Genomic DNA, 24,816 nt, shown 5'->3' on the forward strand with positions numbered 1-24,816 from the left:
GTGTATATTCCTGGAGTAACAGCAGAGTGGCCCCCAAAGATCACAGTAGTGTACCCAAAACATCTGGGACGTAAGAGCATCTTACAGGGAAGTTTTGTTTTGTCTTTTTGGTCAGTGCGTGTACCTCCTATGGCCCTATATATTGACCCATCTATAATTGCCACAGGGAGGGGGTGAAAATCTAGTACACCACACCAGGACAAGATCCCATTCCTGCTACTGTTCTATCGCAGGACCACTCTGCACATATCCTACCTGATGGACAAGATTTGCCTATGCTGGTGTCATTAAAATATGTATCTTATTGCCCTTAAGTTAATTTTCTTCTTCAGTCTCTGTGGTCTGGACCCACACCCTGGCTGTGGCTGCTGTGTGATGAGTTCACTGAACTCCCTACCTGTTCAGCTACTGCCTGCCTGCAGAATGGGTGAGCTATGGACTTAATCTGCATAGGACTTTGAACCTAGCTGAATCCTCTGCTTGAGGATTATCATTTTTATGTTATTAGTCTGGTTACAATGCTCCACAGTTTTCTCACACAGGGGCCATTGTGGAAGATGGGGAACATGGAGATTGTGAGGCAAGATTTCTGGAGGGGTGGGCTGTGGCTAAAATTGCAATATTTCCAGTCCTGGCTTTAGTGCATCTCCTTATCAGTAGGTGTTTACAAGGGGTGGAGAGAAGTAGTCCATCTCCATATCAATAGGTAACTACATGGGTGAGCTAGGGCTTATCTGGACCAGAGAGGTTGGGTGGAGCTCTCTCTTCTTCTGCAGCCAGGTCGAGAGATATGCAGGATGACTGCTTCTAAGCAATAAATGGGTTTCTCCCACTTTATTTCTGCCTTTGACTGATTTCAGTTTCAAAGGTATTTTGTCCCAAGATTTTCTCCCTGGAGTAACACAGGTATATTTGGTCATCATCCACAGATCCTGAAAACACTGCAGAGTCCTAAAGGTGAAATGGGTGTCTTGTCCTATGAATGAGAGACTTTTGGACCCACAGGGGCTAAAGGTTGAATCAGTCAATGGCTAATAATTTGGTCAATCATGACTATACAATGAAGCCCTCACAAACCCCCCTGACAAGATCTTACCACACTGTGCTCCCTTGCCTCCTGCTTCTTTGTTGAAGAGAGCTTGTATGCTTGGGGAGCCAGAATGCCACTGAGACAGGCCGGAAGTTCTATGAGGATGGAAGCTCCTTTATTTGAAACCTTGCCCTATGTATCATCTGGCTGTTAATTTGTATCCATTACAGTGTCCTTTATTAAACTGGTAAATTTAAGTGTTTTCTGAGTTGTGAGGCACTCTAGCAAATTAATCAAACCTAACAAGGAGGTCATTGGAACCTCCAATCTGTAACCAGTAGGTCAGACGCACAGATAATAGCCTGGGGTTTGTGATCCATGCCTCGAGTAGGGGATGGTGGGCAGTCTTGTAGGACAGAGCTTTAACCTGGGAAATCTGGTGCTCTCTATGGGCAGAGAGCATCAGAATTGAGTTCTTGGACACCCTATTGGTGTTCAAGAATTGTTTGGTGTTGTGTGTGTGAGAAAACCCTCTCCCCAACACATACACACACATTGGAATCTAGTTCTGGAACCTGAAAGGGGTTGAGAACATCATTGCATCTACTTAAAACTGTTTTTCATCTGGCATGAGTTTGCGACTTCATTTCATTCAGGTCTCTTTCAGGTCTTTGCTCAAATATCTCCTTCAAAGTGAGGCCTTTCTTGACTACTCTTGTTTAAAATTTCAACCCTCCACTAATTCCTATCCACTCCCATTGTGCTGTTTTTCTCCACAACATTTATCAGGATATAATAAAACAGACTATTAGCTCCACGTGGACAGGTATTCTTGTCTCTTCACTACTACACACCTAATTCAATGCCTAGTACATAAGAGAAGCCCAATCAAAATATTTTTTGTTGAATGAATTATAAGGCCTGATAATATACACATTTTTTTAAGGGCAGGAGTTGGCAGTGCAGGGGAGAAAAGTTTGAAGAAACCTGTAAAAGAGAAATTGTCCCAAACTTGGTTCGGGAAAAAAAAGGTTTGTTTGTTTGTTTTTGTATATTATAATTCATGACTTCTGGGAGAAAAATGATTATTCCTGATAAGCAATTTTTAAATGAGTTTAATGCAATTAAGACTTTTTCTGCAAGCTAGTTGTCTACCCACCCTGATGCCTGTCAGATATATTTTCTTTTTTGTAGCAAGCTAACAATGACTTGTGAGCTTTTTCTTTTCCTATATGTAGTCTTTTCCCTGCCTGAAACTTGATCTTGGCCTTTTACCATAATAAAACTTTAGAACATAATCACAATTAGGCTGTCTCAAATAACCTTAACATAGCTTACATTTTTAATTATTTATATTTAAGGAACATTTGTTATTCCTGTTACTGAAATACATAATTCTTTTTAAAAAATACATAAGTCTTTCAAATACAAAATTTATGTAAAAATATATATAATTATTTTAGAACCGTATTGGCTGCTATTTGCCACGTCTATATGGCGTATGTTTTCTATATGTTATGTCTACGTTAATAAGTAAAAATTACGTACACGTTTCCCTTGAATAGGACCAAAGCACTCCTTGAAGATCAAGCCACATCACACTAGAAATCTCCAGGAGACTAAAGAGGAAACCCCAGAGGCCTTCCGGAGAGAAACTCCAAGAGCCTTATGGGAATTGTAGTCTCAGATGGAGTTCCCCGAGGACCCTGGGATATCTGTGTAGATCGCTACTTCCGTACACGCGCAGTAACCGATCAGGAAGTATTCCGGCTCCCTCTGTGTTCTTCGCCCCTAAGCGGCCCGTGACTCTGAAGGGCTTGAGGTGTAGTTGAAGAGCAAAGACCGGCTTGTTGGTTCATGTGGAGGAAGTAAAGTTGTAGGTAACCCCTATGCGCGGGGGCACCGGCTCAGAGAAAGCCTAGTAAGGGTAGGGCTCCCGCTGCCCTTGTGTGGAGCCCAGGGCTGGCTGGGGTGTAGCGGGTTCTCTGTTGTAGGAAGTGTGTACGCACCCCACGCCTGTACGTTCAGTTGTACCTCACCTCATCCAGGAGCCTTTTGACTCTCAGCCTGCAATAAACCCCTTCAAGGCGGTGGGATGAGAACCAGTATATCCAACGCCAGACACTGTTAAGCACTTTTAAAAGCGTGTGACATTTATTTTTCACGTTTACTCTGTGATGTAAGAAACCATCGTTTTACAGAGCGGTGTGGTGTTACCTGCTTCAGATCACCCAGCTAGTAAGTGAAGGAGGTGGTATTCAAATTCAAAGCAGTTTTACCCGAAATTTAATTGTTTTTGCAGCGTAGAACTCTGACTAAAGAGTTAGTTTGCATTCTTTCTGAGGAGTGAATGCTAGGTGAATTTCAGCTTGTGATCATTGTTTTTGAGAGAACTCTTGATGTGTCTGTAGGAAGACAGTAATTCAACCTGTGAGTTCCTCTTGCATATATTTCTGTTTGTTGAAGTTCCCAGCAGCCCTGATTAAAATCTACAAAAGGCCAACCTAGGGCCACAGGTGATGGTGAGTTTACACAATCGGGGCCCATCGTGAAGGTTCCGTTAAAAGTGTTGCTCCCTCGTCATCCACACCATTTTTTTCTAGGAAGAAGGAAAAGGGAAAGAGATTAATCCTGTGAAAAGGCTCTCCTGACCTGTGCCTGTTTACTCCATTGCAAGGGAGACAGGTGTCCACTTCTCTTCCCTATCTAGTGAGAGTAGGGCTCAATTCATGGCATCACGTGTAACCGCCATCCAGAACAGTGTCCATGGAGGTGTTGCCCCAGATATTTCAGGAAAGGTGAGAACAACAGAAGAACAGGGAGGGTGGGTTTATGTGGAAAGGAAGAATCAGTTATTACAGAAGAAATTCTGCTTCCTAAACGTATTTTCTCTCCCTACCTTTCCTCATCTCTCTCCCACTGTCGTTTCTTGTTGGCTCATACTGATCAGGATGGTGGAAGTCCTTACAGACCCTGGTTTAAATTTTATATTTGCAAATTATATATGTGTATATAGTATGTATGTTTGAAAAAGTAATATAAAAAATGTAAAATAAAAGTACAGTATGTGAAAGAATGAAATAGAAGTTACATATGATCCTGCTATCTTTACAACCCTAAATAATATTTACATTTTGATATGTGACCACTAAGATTGTCCCTGTGTTTGAGTGCCTATTTTTTAAAAGAGGAGATGGGGATCATGTTATATATTTTAATATACTTTTTCCACCTGCAAGTATAAATGGAACTTCTTTCCTTAACTATCTTTTTAAAGCATCTTTTTAAAATTACAATCAACACCCTATTAATAGACATTTGAACTATTGTTAGTGTTTCCATATTATAAGCAATAATGTGGAAACATTATCTTTCCCTTCCTCCCTTTTTTCCATTTTTAAAAATAATAACTTTATGAGTGCTTACCATGTACCATATGTTGTTCTAGATATTTGACCTGTGTTACTTATTTAATCGTCATAAAAGTCCTACATATGATGTGTGTAGTATTATCAGTATTTTGCAGATAAAAAAACTGAGGTGCAGAGCAGTTAGGGAACTTTCTCAGGGCCATACTGCTAGTAAGTGGAGCAGTCGAATTTGAACACAGACTGCCTGACCCCAGAGTCCAGCCTTTTAAAGATCTTTGTATCCATCCATTTTTCTTTTCTTTAGGATAACTTTTGGGAGAAAAGGATATCAGAAATTAACAATTAATTGTAATAGATCAATAGGGAAGATTTATATACATCAACTTAAGAAAGAACATCCTTGCCCAGGTTTCCTATGATGAATCAGAATTTTAAATGAATAAGTGGGTGGTTTGGGACCGGGACTTCCCTCACTTCCACCAATAGCCTTTTCAATAGCTGGCATATGGGTATTTATTTCTAGGTTGGAAAGGCAGGGAACTCCATACATTTATTCAAATTCTGCTTTGTTTTCTGGTGAATTTGCAGTAACTTATAAGAATCTACATATTAAAGTAGAAAAGTATTAATAGATAAGAATATAAACAGGAAAAATACAGATTGAAATTTAAATTTGACAGAAAGTTAGAAAATTGATACCAAGGCCATAGTGTCTGCACACAGTTTGTAATGTTGAGATTCATATTTGTGTATGCTCTTGGAAGTCATAGAAAAAGGATGCCCAATTAGTGACTTATTGGCCTTGTCTTAGAAAATAAGGCATAACAATGTCATAGGTAAAGGCTTTCCTGGCATTCCTATGAAGGAAAAATTTTTGATGAGTGTTTGTTTATATAGAAGATGAAGTAGCAGTTTTCATATGACCATTTTTAGTGTCCCTTTGTATAAGCAGAATAGACGAGGCCAAAGCAATGCTCAGCAAACTTAATATTTTCTCTTTTTCCTTCTCTTCCTCTTGCTATCTCCATACATATGTGTATATATAGATACGTGTGTATATGTATATGGTGGGACAGTTCTAATAGATTTTCTCTCAAATTGTAGTTCTGAATCAAGTACATAGTAGTTTTTAGTTATCCTATATAATTTATTGCAAGCTCTGAACAGTGAACATAATCAGGAATTGCTCTGAATCCATCCATATTCTCCAGTACTCACTACAGGTTGAAGATTTGTGTGCTCTTGCAGGGATCAGTGACAATCCAGGATGTGGTGGACTTCACCCCAGAGGAGTGGCAGCTGCTTGACTGTGATCAGAGAACCTTGTACTGGGATGTGATGTTGGACAACGTTAGAAACCTCATCTCAGTGGGTAAGGACTGGGAGTGGTAACTCTTCAGGCAGCTGAGCATGTGCTGGTAGTGAGTGCCCTTCCTTTGAGACTTGTGAAAGCTGTGAGCATTCTGAAAGCATTAATAAGTTTGGCCCTGAATATTGGTGGTCAAAGATTCCTATCCCCTTTGGAAATCAGATAGTGTGTTTATGGTTCTACCTCCCAAATGGAGGAGAAGGGTCATCCTTCTGACCTGAATTGTGAGGTAGCTGTATGTCCCTAGCAGTCTGTCCTCAGTTCTGTGTTGTTTCCCATGAACAGAGGACCCAGCTACTGAAGCAAAAGTGGTCTTCAAGGTGGAGCAAGGACAAGAACCATGGATGGTGGAGGGAGTGAATCCACGTTGGTGCCATCCAGGTGAGTGAGAGAAAACCAGGTTAGCGGGAGTCTTTGGAACTGAGATTCCCGTTGATCACTGAGGGACAGGCACCTTTGAAATACTTTTCAGGAAGCACCTCTTAAGAGCCACACACACATCTTTGGAAGTGCCTGGGTCCACTCGATATAACATCATCAGCTCCCCAAGTGATGCCTTCACTCTGCCCAGTAGCTGCTCTTTCTCTTTGCTCAGCTCTTGTGTGAAGGGATGTCTCTCTCCTCTCTACTCTCGTGCCTTGTGCTGCCTGTTTCAGCTGGGACCTCGCTGTGTTCTCTTAATTCCTGAAATCCTCATTCTTCTTCCCTCTTCACCAAGATCACAGATGTTTTCATACATCTAGTTCTTATGATGTAGTCATTGTGTGGCTGAGAAATAAGGAATGATGTTAGAGTCCAGAGTGTTGCATTAATAAGATTCCTTCTTGATAGAAATCTCAGAGACTGTGAAGAATTGTCTTCTCCCATTTTCCCTAACATAGTGGACTTGGCATTTGTAGGGTTTTGAGCTTGGCATTAATTGTTTCATTGAACATGGTGTGGTATTGTGGTAATAGTAGGAATTAATCTTCTTAACCACAAAAAAAGTACAAGGCAAAGGTTGGTAAAGACTAGGAGTCTGGTGTGTCAGGTCCCCAGGGTTAATGGAAACCATAAATATGGAAACCAAAATGTGAAATTTGAGTTGAAAAGTGTGGTTGGGGCAAATTAGGATTTTGGGTGCTAGTATATCTATCTGGCAGATGGACAATGGTTATAAAAAGCAGGATTAATTATGAGGACAAATTCATTCTAAGTAGTAGAAGCAACTGACAATAGAAGCAGATTTAATGTTTGGTCTGTTTTAAATGTTCAGCCTCTGTGTTCCTGAGTATATACGAGCATTGGAGAATGAATCTTAGGTAGAAGTGGAGTTGGAGACCTTTCTACAAAGATACCTAAATTGTGGTTTGAGGATATAGAATGTGCCTATAGATGAAAAGGAGTTAATATTTTGACATTGTTTGCAGGATAAGTAAGGAGAAAGAAGTGGATGAAGGAGCCTAGGGAGGATCCTAACAGATACTTTATTTATTTATTTTATATTTAAGATAGTTGAAATACAACACTGTATTAATTTAGGTGTACAATATAGCAATTTGACTGTATTATCATATACATTACAAAATGCTCAGACAGTAAGTGTGCTTACCATCTGTCCCCACACAGAGCTATTACAGTATTATTGACTATATTTATATTTTCTTTCCTGTACATCTTATTCCTGTGACCTATTTATTTTACAACTGGAAGTTTATACCTTTTTATCTCTTTCCTGCTTTTTGCCCATCCTCTACCCTCCTCCTCTATGGCATCCACCAGTGTGTTCTCTGTGTTTATGAGCCTATTTTTAATTTTTGTTAATTTTTTTTTATTCAACATATATATGAGATCATACAGTATTTGTCTCTGTCTGACTTGTTTCACTTAGTATAGTACCCTCTAGGTGCACCCATGTTGTTGAAATGGCAAATTCCACTTTTTACGGCTGAGTAATACTCCATTGTGTATATCTGTACCACATTTTCTTTAGCTTTTCATCTATCAGTGGGTGCTTAAGTTGCTTCCATGTCTTGACTATTGTAAATAATGCTGTATTAAACGTAAGGGTGCATATCTGTTTTTAAATTAGTGTCTTTCCTAACAGGGTAATTTAATTTTTACATGTTGTAGACCTTGACTCTGAGCAAACTTCTCCAAACCAATCTACCTCTTCTCAGTTCCCTGTAACACCTTTCTTTCATTGTTCCTGATTCCCCTACTTGCTCACTTATCTGAAGTGGCTCCCTCTTTCTCAGAGCTTACTCTGTGTTTATTAAGAGTTCTTTTTACCTTCCTTTGTCATCTTTATAATTTCACTTTGTGCCTATTTCACCATCTTTCATAGGTTGGAAAACCATATTTATAAATGGAAAAAGTTACTTGTTCCCATTATTATTTTCTAGAATCTTTCATTTCAACAATTATTTTTTTAAAGCCCAGGGGCAGGGAAAATACAGATTTCTCTTCTGTTTTGTTGTCCAGAATGGGACCTGAAACCAGAGACTATTTTTTTTTGTGGTAAAAAATGCCACAGAATAAAAAAATCTTGACAAATTTCTAAGTATATAGTACAGTATTACTACCTATATGCACACCTTTGCATAGTAGATCTCTAGAATCCTTTCATCTTTCATGACTGAAATCCCAAACTCCATACCCATTTAACATCCACTCCCTATTTCCTACTCCTCCCAGCCCTTGGCAACCACCATTCTACTTTCTGCTCCTCTGAGTTTCACTATTTCAAATACCTTACGTAAGTGGAGTCAAGCATTATTTGGCTCCTAACTGGCTTATTTCACTTAGCCTAATGTCCTTGAGGTTCATCCATGTTGTAGCATATGACAGGATTTCTTTCTTTTTTAAAGTATGTATATACTACATTTTCTTTAGCCATTCATCTGTCAATTGTGATTTAGGTTGTTTTCAGTGCTTGGCTATTGTATAATGCTGCAGTGAAAATATCTCTAGGAAAGTGAAAATATCTCTAGGAAATCCTATTTTCAATTTTTTTGATAAAATACCTAGACATGGGATTGCTGGATCATAGGGTAGTTCTATTTTTGATATTTTGAAGAAACCATGCTGTTTTCTATAGTGGGCTGTGCCATTTTACATTCCAACCAAGAGTACACAGGAGTTCCAATTTCTCTATGTCCTTGTCAACACTTATTATTTTCTGGGCTTTTTGATAATGGACATCCTAACAGATGTAATATCTTATTGTGGTTTTGATTTGCATTTCCTTGATGATTAGTGATATTGAGAATCTTTTGATATACTTGTTGACCATTTGTATGTCTCCTTGGGAGATGTATCTGTTAAATTCCTTTGCCCACTTTTGTGCTGTTGACTTAATAGGGGTTCCTTATATGTGTTGGATATTAACTTCTCATCCCATATATATTTTTAAAAATATTTTCTCTTATTCTGTAGGTTGCCTTTTCACTCTGTTTATTGTTTCCTTTGCTGCACAGAAGCTTTTTAGTTTGATATACTCTGACTCATCTATGTTTGCTTTTGTTGTTAGTGCTTTTGGTATCATATTCAAGAAACCATTGCCAGGATCAATGGAACTTTCCCTCTATGTTTCTTCTAGGAGTTTTATAGTTTCAGGTCTTACATTTAAGTCTTTAATATATTTTTTAGTTGATTTTTGTGTATAGTGTAAGATTATGCTCCAATTTCACTCTTATACATGTGGATATTTGGTTTTCCCACCATCATTTGTTCAAGAGACTATCCTTTCCCTGTAGTGTAGTACTGGGACACTTGTTGAAGACTGTATATGCATGGATTTATTTCTGGGTTTTCTCTTCTGTTCATTGGTTTGTATGTCTTTATGCCAGTACTGTACTGTTTTAATTATTATAACTTTGTAATATGGTTTTAAGTCTAGAAGTATAAGGCCTCCTATTTCATTCTTTCTCAGGAATACTATTTCTCAAGAATAGTATTCTCAAGAATACTATTCAGAGATCTTTGTGTTTCTATATTAATCTTAGAATTGCTGTTTTTGTCTCTGCAAAAAATGCCATTGGAATTGAATTGAATCTGTAAATTGCTTTGGATAGTATAGACATTTTAATAATACTGACTTCTAGTCCATGAACACAGGATGTCTTTCCCTTTATTTGTGTCTTTAATTTATTTCAGCATAGTTTTGTAGTTTTTCACCTCCTTGGTTAAATTTATTCCAAGTATTTTATTATTTTTGATGCTATTGTAAATAGGATTGTTTTCTTGATTTCTTTTTTGGGTAGTTTGTTTTTAGAGTTTAGAAACAAAACTGATGTTTGTATGTTGATTTTATATCCTGAAACTTTGCTGAATTTGTTTATTCTAGTAGTTTTTTTGTGTGGAATCTTCAGCATTTTTACATGTAAGATCATGTCATCTGTGAACAAATGTACTTTTACTTCTTCCTTTCCAATTTGGATGCCTTCCATTTCTTTTTCTTACCTAATTGGTTTAGCTAAGGATTTAAGCACCTTATTGAATAGAAATGGTTAGAATAGGGCATCATTGCCTGAAGCCACAGACTTTTAAAGTTTTTCTTTCTATAGCATGATATTGGAAGGAGTAACTGGAAATGTGTCATTGTACTCCTTTTTAGAAGTTCTCTGCTTACTTGATAAGCTAGAGAGATAAGAGGGAAGCAAAGACAATTTTTTGAGCCAAGATATGTTCACTTCCAAGAAAACACTGACCAAGGAGGGAATCCAAAATTGTAATTTAAGTATAAACTTTATTTCTTCAAGACAAAAGCAATGTAAATGTAAATCAAATGGAAAGCATTTACTACTTAATTTATACATACTTAGTTATAATAAAACTTATATTGGAGAAAATGCTTATGGATACAAAGAATGTGGAAAAACCTTGAAAAACAAGTTTTGTCTTATTAGACATGAAAGAAAGCATACAAGAGAAAAAGCCTTTGGATGCAATGAATGTGGGAAAACCTTTAGCAGCAAGAGAATTCTTATAGCACATCAAAAAATTCATGGTGAAGAGAGACGCTTTGTGTGCAGTGATTGTGGGAAAGCGTTTAAGCGTAAAGAACAACTGGTGGTCCACCAGAGGCTTCACACTGGAGAGAAACCTTATGAATGCAGTCAGTGTGGGAAGTCATTCACTTGGCACTCCTCTTTTAGTCAACATGTGAAATCTCATACACCTGAGAACTCATTTGAATGCAAACAATGTGGGAAAACCTTTAAGTACTATTCATCTCTTTATAAACATTATAGAATTCATACAGGAAAGAAACCATTCAGATGTAGAGATTGTGGTAAAGCCTTTGCAGACTCATCAGTACTTGTCCTGCATCAGAAAATTCATACAGGCGAGAAACCCCATGGGTGTTCCGAGTGTGGCAAAGCCTTTATTAAGAAGCATCATCTCCTTAGACATTACTTAACTCATACAGCAGAGCAACAAAACAAATGTAACACATGTGGGAAATCTTTTAACTGGAAGACACATCTCATTCTCCATGAAAGAAGTCATAAAACTTTGGGAGCTTTCTGAATGTGAGAGAACTTGAAATTAACCTTTTAATAAAGCAGCAAAGAATTCATCATGAGAAAAACCCTATCATTTGAATAAATGTGGAAAAGCATAACTGAAATTCATATTCTGTAATTGATATTAGTAATTTTATTAAGTTTACAGAAAATTTTGAGTTACAATTTTTACTGTAAAGTATAAAGCTGAGGAAGTTGTGAAAAAAATAAGGCATCAGACTCATTACATAAATGCACTGCTCTTGATTATGATTTTTATGCCAATTATACAAATTTCTGCATTGCTTAAGAAATTTGTATAACCATAGGTTTGAAATATATGCTGTGCGCATTATACAAAATTATATCTGTTATGGTGATGGTGTCACAACATTGTGAATGTACTTAATGTCAATGAGTTGTACACTTAAAATGGGTAAAATAGTAAATTTTGTGTTTTGTGTGTTTTACCACAATAAAATATATATATAAATAAAATTTGAAACTACCTTCCCCTGCCAAGTTATATCTACTCAAAATCTCTGGTAAACACCAGTATTGTCTCTTCAAAGCCTAACATGATACACGGAATTGCCAATTATAAGTGAAATAATATGGTTTATTATGTAGGATGAAGAAGTTCAGTGCTATGAACTTTAACTTTTCATGGCACCTATGAATAGCTGTGGCAGTTATTGAGCCTTTAGGCCCTCCTTTTAAATAATAGAAGTCAGGGACAGTTATGAAGTCTTCTATTGCCTCTACTTAGCTGAGGATTTTGTGTAATACGTTTTCTTCTCTATGCAGAACACCAAAGTGTGTGTGAGCATGTTTAATTCTGATTAACTAGGCACTGAGCGAAGGAAGCAGCTGTGTTCTGTATTACTTGAAGCACTTAGTACAAGAAAAGAGGCATTTCTTCAAGTAAAAAGTCATGTAAATAAAAGCCATCCTATTTCACAGCTACATTAGTAGGAGTAAGCCCTACCTCAAGCAGTGTATAACTAGGGTACTTCAGAAAAATTAGGTGTCATGATACTTTTCAGGGAATTCTGGGAGAATATTTTACTTTTTTGTTTTAGAAACTGATTCAGAGAAATCTCAGGCTTATTTGGAAATTTCCAGGTGACTAGCATAGGTACATATCAAGTTATTTGAAAAGCTTTTCTGCTTCCTTGAGCTAGTTAGCACTCTTAAAATTTGACATTATAAAATTTCTGTTAAAAACAAATGCACATTATACAAAATTATATCAATTACAAACAATGATTAAAGGGAGAATTTTATATTCACTAAATGTTGCTTGATAATGTTAAAAAAGACTTTAAGCCTTTTCTTCAGTGGTTGTAAAGCTTAAGGACAGCATTGAGCTTGATTGAATCGAAGTTCGCAAAATCAGGTTTTCTCTTGCAAGCATATGTTTTTGGATTAAATGTGTGAACTTGCAATTGTTTTTCTCTCTGCATTTTTGCAGGGTAATGGTGGTAGAAACTGAAGAATGAGTGATTTTCTGAATATCCCTCAGCTCTAAGTTAAGCCTTGTCTTACAACGTTTTCATACTAAGATTGTATGCTAATTAAACATAAGTCAGTCACACCAAATCACTTGGAAAACCACAAACCATATTACAGTATATATGTAAATTGCTTATAAACCGAGGGAGCTTTTTGAAAGTTACACTGCCTTATCTCTCATTTCCTGTTAAAGTAGTCATTTTGCTTTTTAAGTTATTCTTACCCTCCTAGGTATTTCTCAGCTCCTGTACTTGGCAGTAATAGCATCTGAGCAAATCCAAATTTTAAGATGGCAAAAAGATTCCCTTGGAGGGTAGTGAGTGTCTCATTGCTGCTAGAATGATGTGAGACCCCTAAAAAGAGGCCTGATGCATCAAGGTGGCAGACAGAATAAGAAGGAGCCTGGGACTTTTATTTGGTGTTATGATCTGAGTTCTATGAATTAAACTGCTCCCTTTCTTTTTTTCTTTTCTTTTTAAATTATTTACTCTTAAACATTCATGTTTTGTTTGCTTCTCCCCTCACAGTTCTCTCTCTAACACCATCACATGTCAGGCCAGGCACCCCTGGCCACAGTGTTTGAGAGAAGTTTGCTCCTTTTCTTCAGTGCCAGAGTTAGGACAGTAAAAGAATTAGTTGTATGAACCATACAGAACCAAAATTAAATGGATGTTTGAAAAGTTGAAACAAACAAATTTTTTTTTTCTATTTAAACCAAGTAAGTGTCAGGCACTAAAACAAAAATGAATTCCACAAATTCTAATGCAATTCATGGGCCTAGAGCTCACAATTGAGAAGGGAAAACTGGGCCTCAACTGTTGTATATATGCAAATACAAAGATCAGCAGCAACATTCCTAGATTGTGAGGTATGTGGAAAACCATGTCTACTAATAATCAAATATGCAAAGCATTTTTAAGTAAAATCAAGTGAATTTTTAAAGTTCTTTTTATAAAAAGTACACATTTTTATTGAATAAAATAGGGTTCCAAGGAGCACTAAATGTTTACACATCATTGGAAGACTGTCATCTCTTTCAGGACCCTATTTTGTTATTGATTGCTGTGACCACAAGTTACTGTAATGTTTTACTTTCTTGTACATATTTTTAAAATATATATAATGCAAAATTTATCTTTTTTTAAAATTGCAGTATGATTGACATATATAACTTACAGGTGTACAACATAGTCAATATTTGTATATATTGTGAAATGTTCACCATAAGTTTAGTTAACATTAATTAAAACAAAGTTATAAAAATTTTTCTTCTTGTGATAAGAACTTTTAAGATTTACTCTCAGCAACTTTCAAATATACAGTACAGTATTATTAACTATAGTCACCATGCTATATGTTACATCCCATAACTTACTTATTTTGTAATTGTTAGTTTTTACCTTTGACTCCCTTCATCCATTTTGCTCACCCTCAACCCCTGTTCTCTCTGTCTATGAATTTGGGGTTTTTTGTTATTTTAGATTCTACACATGAGATCATACAGTATTTGACTTTTTCTGTCTGACTTGCTTCACTTAGTATAATACCCTCTAGGTCCATCCTTGTTGTCACAAATGGTAAGATGTCATTCTTTTTTCTGGCTAATAATCTACTGTATATATGTAAACCACATTTTCTTTATTCATCTATTGATGGACACTTAGGTTGCTTCATAGCTTGACCATTGTAAGTAATGCTGCAAGAAAACAATTTAACAACTAGTTATTATTTTCAAATAATAGGTTTAGTATGTTTTCTTTCAACCTCAGATACATTAGTGGGCAAAGCACTTCTATATTTAAAGTTGTAAGTATGACCATTAATCTGAAGAAAAGAATGATAAAAAATTATTTACCCATGTCTAGACTTCTTTGACACCTAGTATTCCAGTACTAGAACAGATATATTGCTATGTGGGGAGCTTTCTACCACTGACTACATTTTTTTCCTATATAACTTCAACCCCAGAACATGATTTTGGCAAGAAAAAAAACGAAATGTTATTTACACTCAGCTAAACATGATCTTAGATCCCCAGAAACCCCTTTTTCTTTATTTGAAGGCTGTACTTCTGTCTAGTTGTCAAAAAATCTGAAATAGTCATGTGTAATTAATTGTAGGGAAGTTCCATGGCCAGGATCCTCCCCTGATCCTAACCTACTCACCCATTGTGTACATGCAGTGATGTAATACTTAGCCTACTGCACAGGCACATGCTTGCATGCCCATTGGTGATAAGCCATTACTGCCTGTGTTGCTATAAGAGCTCTGCCCAGTGCTAGGAGGAGAGCAGAGCCTGGAGCAGAGACAGAGCCTGAGATGGAATTGCTACTAGCAGACTGCTCCAGAGGCAGATGGGATTCTAGCAGTTGACCTACCCCCTTGAGAATAAAGCTCTGTATAAGCCCCTTTTTACTCCCAAACGTTCAGTTGTCATTTTTTGGTCTCACTGAATCCAGAGTGAACTTGCCCAGAGATGGGAATTCCCTCTGGCCAGGAGCTACAATAATGTAAGCAGAATATCCCTTTTCACACCCCCTTCCCTCTAGAATGTTACACCTTGAGATATTTTTTCTTTCACTTTTTGCCTCTTAACAGGAACACTCAAATATGCTACTTTTCTCATTGTAGCATTAGGTTGATGCTCAGACATTAGGTTGATTTTCTTCAATATGAAGATACATTTATTTTTTATGCTTTATGTAGTATGTACTTATTAAATATATATATAGAATACCAAAAAAATTGATGAATATCACCTGAAATCTCATTTTCCTGAGAAACCATCATTAACATCAGTCACCTGAGAAAAGCAAGAGACATTGATGAACAAATTGTGAACATACTAGTGAATCAGTTAATATTGGGTGTAATTTAAATAATGACTGATATGGGAAAGGACTAGAAATAAGGTGAAATGAATATTGTAGATAATAACACTGGGCAAGTGGGTGGAATCAGGGTTAAAGTGTTACAAAGTCCTTGTTCTGGGAAAGGATAGAAATACTTTATACCTTGTTGAATATGCATGCTAAAAATTGAAGGCTAGCCACCAAAAGAAATAGACTACATTGTAAATGACTAGAGAGAAAAAAGGGAATAAAGAGATCTATAAATCCAATGGAAAACATTATTCTTAAAGAATAATAATGTGTTGCAGTTTTTTTCTTTGATATTTCAGAAACACTTTGTAACGTACATTACAAAAGGTAGATAATCAGGTGTTCTCCCCCAATCCTAAGTCAAAAAAAGCTAGTACCTTTTTGGAGAAAGGAAGAAAGAAGATAAATTGGTGATATTAAATTACTTCATGAACTAATATCTCCTGCAGAAAGTATTTAATTTTTTCAAGTCTAGAAATTAATTAGGGCTAGTAAGGCAATAAACAGGTTTAATCAGTATAAGAGTTACCCCTCTCTGTTGGACAGAAATGATTAATTTAGACTGATTTTTTGAGCAAGGTCTTTCACCACATAGTGGCACAACAAAATATCTTTAAGTCAGAATGACTGTTTTGCATCAAGATTCTCTGTCTTTTCATTGTATTTTAATCAAAAGGGAGAAGGAGATACTTTTTATTCCTCCTCCTTTTGTCTTTACCAAAGATAGCCCTACAAATTGACACTTTCCCAAAGTAGAGACTGTCAGATTGTTTTTAAAATCCAGATATAAGATGCATACAAGAAGACTGAAGCAAAATCATAGAGAAAACAAAATCCACTAAGCAAATAATAGAAAGATGATGTATCAGTATTAATTGGTATAATCAGGGCTTCGTGATATTTTTTCTGTTAAGGTCCAGGTATTAAATACTTTAGGCTTTGTGGGCAATACAGTTTCTCTTAAAACTACTCAACTCTGTTGCTGTAACAGTAAAGCAGCTACATTAATAGATAACATCAGTGAATGAGTGTGACTGTATGCTAATAAAACTTTACAAAAACAGGCAGCAAACCAGATTTGGCCCTCAGGATGTAGATTGCTGACCCCTGTTCTTATTGTGTAATGATTATACAGCAATGAGGAAAAAAGGCAAGATACCAGCACTCAACTCAAAAAACAATAATCAAACAAATATAATCTCAGGTATTGATATATAAAACATTTTTTAAAAACCTGTGAGGAGATTGAATGTAATAGGAAACTAAGATGGGGAGCCTCTGAAAGCCTTTAAACAGAGACCTGAATGAGTGTAGGGGAGTTGGAAAGGTCCTGGGTCCTGAGGCAGGAGGGAGTCTGGCTTGCTGAGAATCTGCAAGACATCCATTGTGGCTGAAGCAGAGAAGTAGACATGAGTTTTGTGCATTAAACATGTGCCAAATTATGTGAGATGTCATTCTCAATGTGTTGGAAAGGTTTTTGTAGATTTTGAGCAGAAGAATAGTACAGTGTGATTTGCTTTTGAAAAGTTCTCTCTGGCTCTGTGTGGGGAATAGATAGTAGGGATGGCAAGAGAGCAAATGGGGAGACCAGAGGCGATTGTCTCACAGCCCAGACAACAGATGATCTTTTGGACTAGAGTGGTGGTGGTGGAGGTGTTCTTCTGGGGGCTAGAATGTGTGTCTCTCTGTCAGCCAGAGCTACCTTAGAACCCATGAAGAGAACCCATTATCTGGCCTTGAGTCTAGCCCAAGGATACAACTCTTCTCAAGATACTGAAACTTGGGACCACCCTCACATGGTTTCAGTATCTTGAGAAGCGTCATGTCCTTGGGCTAGACTCAAGGACAGATAATGATGTTTAAGTTCATTTGTTCAATAAATATGAGAAGTGCCGGCGCTACCCGTGAAGAGAGCAGTGCCATTGTCAGAGTCACTGCTATGGTGTGAATGTGTCCCCCACAAAATTTACATGTTGAAAACTTAATGCCCAAAGTGATGGTATTAGGAGGTGGTGGGGCCTTTGGGAGGTAACGAGGTCATAAGAACAGAGCCCTCATAATTGGGATTAGTGTCCTTATAAAAGGCCCCACAAAGTTTACTAGCCCTTCTTCCATATTAGGATACAAGAAGTCTGCCACCCTGAAGACGGCCCTTACCTGATCTTGCTGGTGTCCTGATCTTGGAGTTACAGCCTCTAGAACTGTGAGAAATAAGTTTTTGTTGTTTATAGGCTGCCCAGTCTATGGAATTTTATTATAGCAGCCCCAATGGGCTAAGACAGTCATTGAATGAAAAAGTGCTGCCCACCAGCATGGACCACCTACCCTGGACTGTGAAATGGGAAGAGAGAGACTATTTTGCCTAAACCAATGCATTCATTGTAAGGTCAATTTATTACAGCAGTTTAGTCTACTCTGACTAATACAGGGTTTGGCATAGAAGCAGGAGAATAATGAACAAATTATTTTTTGAAAGATCAGTTAGCAAGCTGTGTGGCTGATTGGTCAGAGAAATACTGCAGTAGGCCACATGAGGAATGATGAAGACCTGGACAAAGACTGTTGCTGTTGTCAGGCAACTGCATCTGGGGAGGTCTCTCCCTGTGCACTAGATGAAACCTCAACCTGGATAGGGAAGGATTCTTGATTCTGATGGAGAAATAATTCTCAACCAAGTTGGAGGAGTGGAGTTAAGGTAGAAATTTATTAAAGCAAGAGTAGAAGTGAGTGTCACAGGTGTGCAGGCAGTCCAGAGCAAGGAAGAACAGAGGGGAAAGGGAAGCTCATTGAACTCCTGCTTGGTGTAGGGCAACTCCCTTGCCAACTCCTAAAGCCAGGGTCACCTGGCATCCAGTGTCTGCTTGAATCTGTACGGCATGGGAACTAAGCCCCTACCACCCCAGGAGAGCCATGAAGCGTTGGATGGAGTGAGTTTATGTTCTGAGAACTTCCACTTCCCTACTGGTCTGAAATAAAACAGGGTATGGGATTAATGGGATTAATACATAAATGAAGTAATATGGAAATCAAATGTACAAATACACATGACTTGATTGTTTTTCCCACAACTTAATGTGTGATCAAAAACAGAATGATGAGAACCAAAGTAGTTCTCACGGCTTGGGGCCGCCCTCACATGGTTTCAGTATCTTGAGAAGCGTCGTGTCCTTGGGCTAGACTCAAGGCCAGATAATGATGTTTAAGTTCATTTGCTCAATAAATATGAGAAGTGCCTTTTCGGCATTACTCGTGCGCAGTGAAGCCTCGAGTCCCCTGGCTGGTCCTTTCAGATCTTCGATATTTCATCGTGCCTCCCCCCTTATCTGCGGGTCAGAAGCAGGGAGGGGCCAACACAGGGAGAGAAAAGGATTGTGTTAAGACCAGAAAGCTGAATGAAATAGCAAAATGACAAAGACATTATCCACCAGAGGTGGAATTTGGAGAGTTTTTGTCTTTATCATGGAAAAAAGTTGAGAGACAAGTGCAACTGGCTAATGCAACAAATTTATTCGATATGAGACGGTACACACTCAGAAGGGAGTGCAGGCAACTTGAGAGGAGATGCACTTAAGAGTTTGGGGTTTTATAGGGCCTTTTGGGTAGGGGTCAGCATAAGAATGATGTTTATGGGTGATTCATAATTCCTTTGAAATTTTGTCTTAAGAATAGGGTTGGTTATTTAGATAACTGTTGATATGGATCTTGGCATTCTTTATCCACATAGACTCACTTACACTTTACAGGTCTATCTCTTGTCTTGGTTACAAAGTTATTTAATTGATTAAGGGGCTGGAAGAAGAGGAAGAACAGCATATAAGTTAAGTTTAAGAATGAGCTGGGCCTTTTTCCCAGACTAAATTGACTACAATGGCATGAACTTTGTTCTGTTTCCCTACTCTATCTCAGTACTGGGGAATAGAAAACATTACATTTAAAAAGATACTTAGGAGGGGGGGATGAACAGGTTTTTAAATCAACACGTGTGCTATGATTGAAAGGCAAATATATTGGTCAGAGTTTGGTGAATCAGACTACTTCAGTGATAGAAATGTAAATTGCTATTCCTTTTGGACCATAATTTGGTAATATGCATTAGAAGTCTTAAAACTTCATACCATTTGACTGAGCAATTCCATTTCTAAGAATCTGCCTGTAGGAAATAATTAGAAATTTAGTAAATGACTTATGCAAAGATGTTTATCATTGTATTATTTATACTTGCAAAGGCTAGTGCAATACTCAGTCAACCCCCAAATCTTAGTGACTTATATTAAAAATTTATTTCTCACCCGTAATACAAGTCCATGCTGGACAGGCTGGGGACTCAGCTCTGTGTTGTCTTGCTCTGGAACCACCTGAATGTGTTTATTACCTACTGCTGTATAACAACTTACAGATGACTCTTGAACAATGTGGAGTTGGGGTGCCAACTCACCACAGTCAAAAATCTACATTTAACTTTTGACTCCCCCAAAACTAATAGCCTATTGTTAACCAAAAGTTTTACTGGTAACATAAACAGTCAATTAACACAATTTTATGTTATATGTATTATATGCTATATTCTCACAATAATGTAAGCTAGAGAAAAGAAGATGGGTTTTCAAATTGTTGCAATTCTCCAAAACATTTTCCAATGTATTTATTGAAAAAATCTGCATACAATGGGCTGCACAATTCAAACCCATATTGTCCAACGATCAATTGTATCTAAAATTAGTGGCTTAAAACAACAAACACTTAACTATCTCACAAATTTTACTGGTAGGAATCTGGGCATGGCTTCACTGGATCCTCTGGCTCAGGGTGTCTTACACTACTATAATCAAGGTGCTGGCTGGGGCTACAGTCATCTCAAGCCTCAACAAAGGTAAGGCTTTCTTTCCAAGCTCACTTTAAGTGGTGGCAGGCCCCTCAAGATTCACTTCCAGACTTACTCATGTGGCAGTTTGTAGGCCTCAGGTCCTACCTGTGGGATGTCAATTCTTTGCCACACAGACCTCTTCATGTACTACATGGACATCTCACAACAAAGCAGCTGGCTGCTCTTTGAGTAAGAGAGCAAGGGAGGGTGGAGGGCGAGCATGATGGAAACCAGTCTTTTTGTAATCTAATCTCAGACGTGATATCCCATCACTTTTGCCATATTCTGTTCATTAGAAGCAAGTCATTAGGTTCAGTCTACACTCAAGGAGAGGGGATTACAAGGGTGTTGAATACCAGAAGGGGATAATTGGCGGCCAGTTTAGAGGCTGCTTGCCACACTGAACATTACAATTTCTTGGGGAGAGGGAAAAGAAACGTGACAAATTGTGCATTGCCTGTGAAAAGATTCCTTTTGGAGGTGGCATACATGATTTCTCATTTTGCGTCCAAACAAGTTGCATTGTCATCAGTAATTTACAAGGGATGAGAAACTGCAATTCTACCATGTACTGGGAAGAAGCGGGAACCTGTATTTGTAAATACCGCTGACTACCACAGCTACAGATTCAACAATGGGAGAATTGTTTTAAGATTTTTGATACATCCATGAGCAGAACATGCTGTTAACTCTAACAGATGTTAAGTGGGATTTGTCCTTTAGCCCAGGATGGAAACTAGGATTACAGGTGAGGTATCAGGTAATCCTTTGTAAAAAGAACCACAGATAATTGAGGGTCAACCTCTCCACTTCCAAGACTAATTAAAAGGTGACCAAACCGACTTTTCCATCCTTAACCGTCTTCCCAGACCTTCCCAACCAACCCATAATAGCTAGAAGATTGGTTGGAAGGGTGGGGATGGAAGTCAGCAGAATCATGAATCGGCCTTGGGGGAGAATGCTCTGGCATTTCTATCCAACAATCGAAGAGGATTCTAAGATTCCCCCCACGGAGATTTGGGCTGCTTGCAAAAGGGGGTTGGAAGCCTGTATAGAAACATCATATTAGGTATACTAACTGGGGATGGAGGACCGACCCAGAGGGTTGGAGGAAGTCACACTAGGTGGGGCTACCCGCAGAGACCTGCGTCGAAGGGAAGCCCCCTTCCCACCACAGCCCACAGACTGGCCCCTAGCGACCCTGCCTTAGAACACCTGCCTGCCCAGAGGAGCCTGTGCGGTGACATCCCTTAAAGGACCACCAGCCAATCGAGAGACAACAGTTTCCTTCCCCTCTTTTAGCCCCCCAACCCCTAGGAAGCCAGACCCCTAAGGGCGAAGCGGAGAATCCCCCGCCGGACCGCCCCACTCTGAGCTCTGCGGCCCCTCACGGGCTTCTTCATCGGAAGGAGGGAGGCCCTCCGCACCCCCATTGTAAGATCCGGGGAACTAAAAAAGTGATTTTTCTATCCCCCGACAAGGCTGAAAGGGGAACATCCATAGGCCACAGGGAAGTCGGGGACCCAGGCGGCCGCCGGGGTCTGACGCAACGCGCAGGGTCTTACGGCTGGTCTCGACATCCTGGGCCGGGCTGGTGAGGCTGGTGAGCCTGTGGCGCCCGCAGTTACTCACTGCGAGACGGGTTTGGAGGGCACCCTGGGTCAGCTGGAGGATGGAGATCAGAAAGCCAGAACGAGGGTGGCATTTTGAGGGACTTGAATCTCCAAGTCTGGGGTCTAGGAGCTAGGGTCCCAAAAAGAGTGTGGCACTTGCAGTTTGGCATTGGAGGGTCAAATCCTACCTACCAGGTTCACTAAAGCAGTCACTTCATCCACTTCTACTCACCTCAGAGGGAGCATTGTTGGACCACCGGAGTGGCTCCCGGATCCCTTAGCTCAAAGCCCTGCGCCCCGCTGCTCGCAGCTCTGAGCACCCCCAAGTCGGGGCTGGGATCCCTGGGTAGTGGCAGTGCGGGTCAGCCGCTCCTCACTCCTCAGAGCAGTGTGTGTGGGGTGCTTCCACTCTTTGGTGCCTCAGGTTTCTCCCTGAAGTGTTTGGGCGGCTGTTTTGCAGTCCCGGTACCCAGAGGTCCCTGGCTGGGAGGTGCTTAGCGTAACTTGGAGCCCAGCTGGGTTTCCTAGTGGCACTCTTGCCGGGAGTACAGAGATTGGGGGCCCAGGAAAAAGAAGTTCCTGCTCCAAAAGGAACAAGCCAGGCTCTTAAGAATGAAGGCAGCTGGAACCCATCTTGAGAGAGGACACACCTGTGACCCAAGAGCTGCAGAAATTAACGAGCCAAGACGAGGCTGCAGGAGGAAGGGCTTTGGAGCTTCTGGGGCTGCAGAGGTGGCTTAGCAGGGCTTGCATCAGATGAGGAAGAACAGGACCCTTCACAGAACAAGAAGAGACTGTGGAGCTTTGACTTGGAAAAGAGGGGACAGGACTTACCTGAGATGGTGAACAATCTGTCATTGGAGAAAAGAAGGCATCCTAGGCCAGGGTAGTTGAGGAAATAGTTCAGACAAGGCAGAAAAAGTTGTCCCAGCTGGCCACTCTGGGAGCTGCAAGGCAGGCTTGGTGTCTCATGGCTCTTTTCTCCTCCAGCTCTGCCTCCTTAACTCCCTAACCTGGCCTGGAAGGAAGAAGAGATGACCAATTCCCAGGTGAGATGCAATTTTCCATTCTCAGGTCAGATATGTCTACTCTTGAGGAAAAAGATGAGTTCCACTTTCTTCCTTAGGAAAGGAGAAGGAAACAAACATTTGTGGAGCACTGACTGCAGGCAGGATACACTTAGCATTGACTTTTCTATTTATTCTCACAATGGACATTATGCCCATTTTACAGATGCAGCAACTGACTCAGAGGTTGAGAGACTTGTCGAGTACACCAAGCTATAAAATGGTGGAGCCAGGATTCATCTGCTGTACGTGTTGTCAGTGGACAAATCTTCTCATCCAGGGACTCAGCCTAAATTGTCTACTTCTAGAGGGCTGGGCTAAACTCTAAATTAAGGACTCTGAAAGAATTTCTCCCTTGCCTTGTGCCCTCCTTTAGGTTTGGTCTCTTTTTTACCTAACATGTTAGTTATTCACGTATGCACTTAGTCATGAGTACTCCACTCTCATTTGTAAGTGCAAAACAAGTTGACTTGGACAGTCTTAATTCAAAGTGTATGTTTTGAGGGGATTAATATACATATATAAAATAGTGATTATACCTATGTATACATTAAGTAAAATGAAAAGCGGCCATACTTAAGTGTCAGTGTGAGGGATGCAGTCAGTGATATCAGTGCTAGAGGAGAGGACTTCCTGAAGGAGACGGGTTTTGTTTCTTAAAGAGAAAATTCGCATATATGAACTTCCATACTGCTTTCAAATCTTTACTTTTTTTGCTGTTGATAATTGCTTTATGGCCTAGTATATGATGAATTTTTACAGTGTTTGATGTGCAGTTGAATAAAACATATGTTCTCTAATGGTAGGCACCAATTTCTGTAGGCATCCATACGATAGGATGTGTTCAAAATTTCTATATCTTTACTGACTTATTTTTGTTTGCTTGCCATCAATAATTTAGAAAAAAATCTATGGAATCTCTAGTAGTAGATATGCCTATTTTTCTCTGTAATACTTCCATTTTTTAAAAATGTAATTTGAGCATGTTTTATGAGGTATATAGAAGTTTAGAGTTGTTATATCTTCATGGGGAATTGAACTTTTTATTCTTATGTAGTGACTTTTCATATGACTAGTGATGCTTTTTGTTTAGAAATCTGTTACTAGTACCACTATTCCAGCTTTCTTTTGATGATTTGCCTGCTTTATATCTTTCCATACTTTTACCTTCAACCTTTTCATGGCTTTATGCTTTAGGTGTAGCTCTTGCTGACACTTTATATCTGAATTCTCCCCTCCTCTCTCAATCTGAAAATCTCTGCCTTTTTAATTGGCAAGTTTAGTCTATTTGTATTTGGCACAGTTATTGATATATTTGATATATATTATACTATCTTGATTTTTTAATTTTGCTATCATTAATGTATAATTACTTGAACATTATGTTTACTAGACTCCCCCTATTATCAAGTCCCCTCAAAATACCCCATTACAGTCACTGTCCATCAGCATAGTAAGATGCTATAGAATCATTACTTGCCTTCTCTGTATACACTGCCTTTCCCGTGTCTCCCCCCCACCGCTACATTATGTGTGCTAATCGTATGCCCCCTTTCCCCCATTATCCCTCCCTTCCCACCCATCCTCCCCAGTCCCTTTCCCTTTGGTAACTGTTA

The 24,816-nt window shown here is 38.9% G+C and overlaps 1 protein-coding gene across 34 annotated transcripts in view; it reads left to right on the forward strand.

Annotated features, from left to right (window-relative positions):
* The first annotated feature begins 2,753 nt into the window (after positions 1–2,753).
* LOC108403438 (zinc finger protein 684) overlaps positions 2,754–24,816 on the forward strand; it is a 44,801-nt gene continuing 22,738 nt past the window's right edge. For 3 of the 34 annotated variants that reach the window (XM_073233717.1, XM_073233721.1, XM_073233722.1), the window contains exons 1-6: positions 2,770–2,906; positions 3,634–3,828; positions 5,650–5,773; positions 6,056–6,151; positions 20,425–20,526; positions 21,823–23,182. In XM_073233717.1, coding sequence (XP_073089818.1) covers positions 3,760–3,828; positions 5,650–5,773; positions 6,056–6,151; positions 20,425–20,526; positions 21,823–22,118 — 687 coding nt within the window. In that variant the 5' untranslated portion in view covers positions 2,770–2,906; positions 3,634–3,759 and the 3' untranslated portion in view covers positions 22,119–23,182. Of the gene's footprint in view, positions 3,269–3,633; positions 3,829–5,612; positions 5,774–6,055; positions 11,769–20,424; positions 20,527–21,822; positions 23,183–23,366; positions 23,446–24,816 lie in introns of those variants that run through there. The other 31 variants (XM_073233725.1, XM_073233724.1, XM_073233720.1 and 28 more) reach the window with 31 other exon arrangements.

The sequence above is a fragment of the Manis javanica genome, chromosome 4 (assembly GCF_040802235.1).
Source record: "Manis javanica isolate MJ-LG chromosome 4, MJ_LKY, whole genome shotgun sequence".
In the NCBI taxonomy this organism is placed as follows: domain Eukaryota; kingdom Metazoa; phylum Chordata; class Mammalia; order Pholidota; family Manidae; genus Manis; species Manis javanica.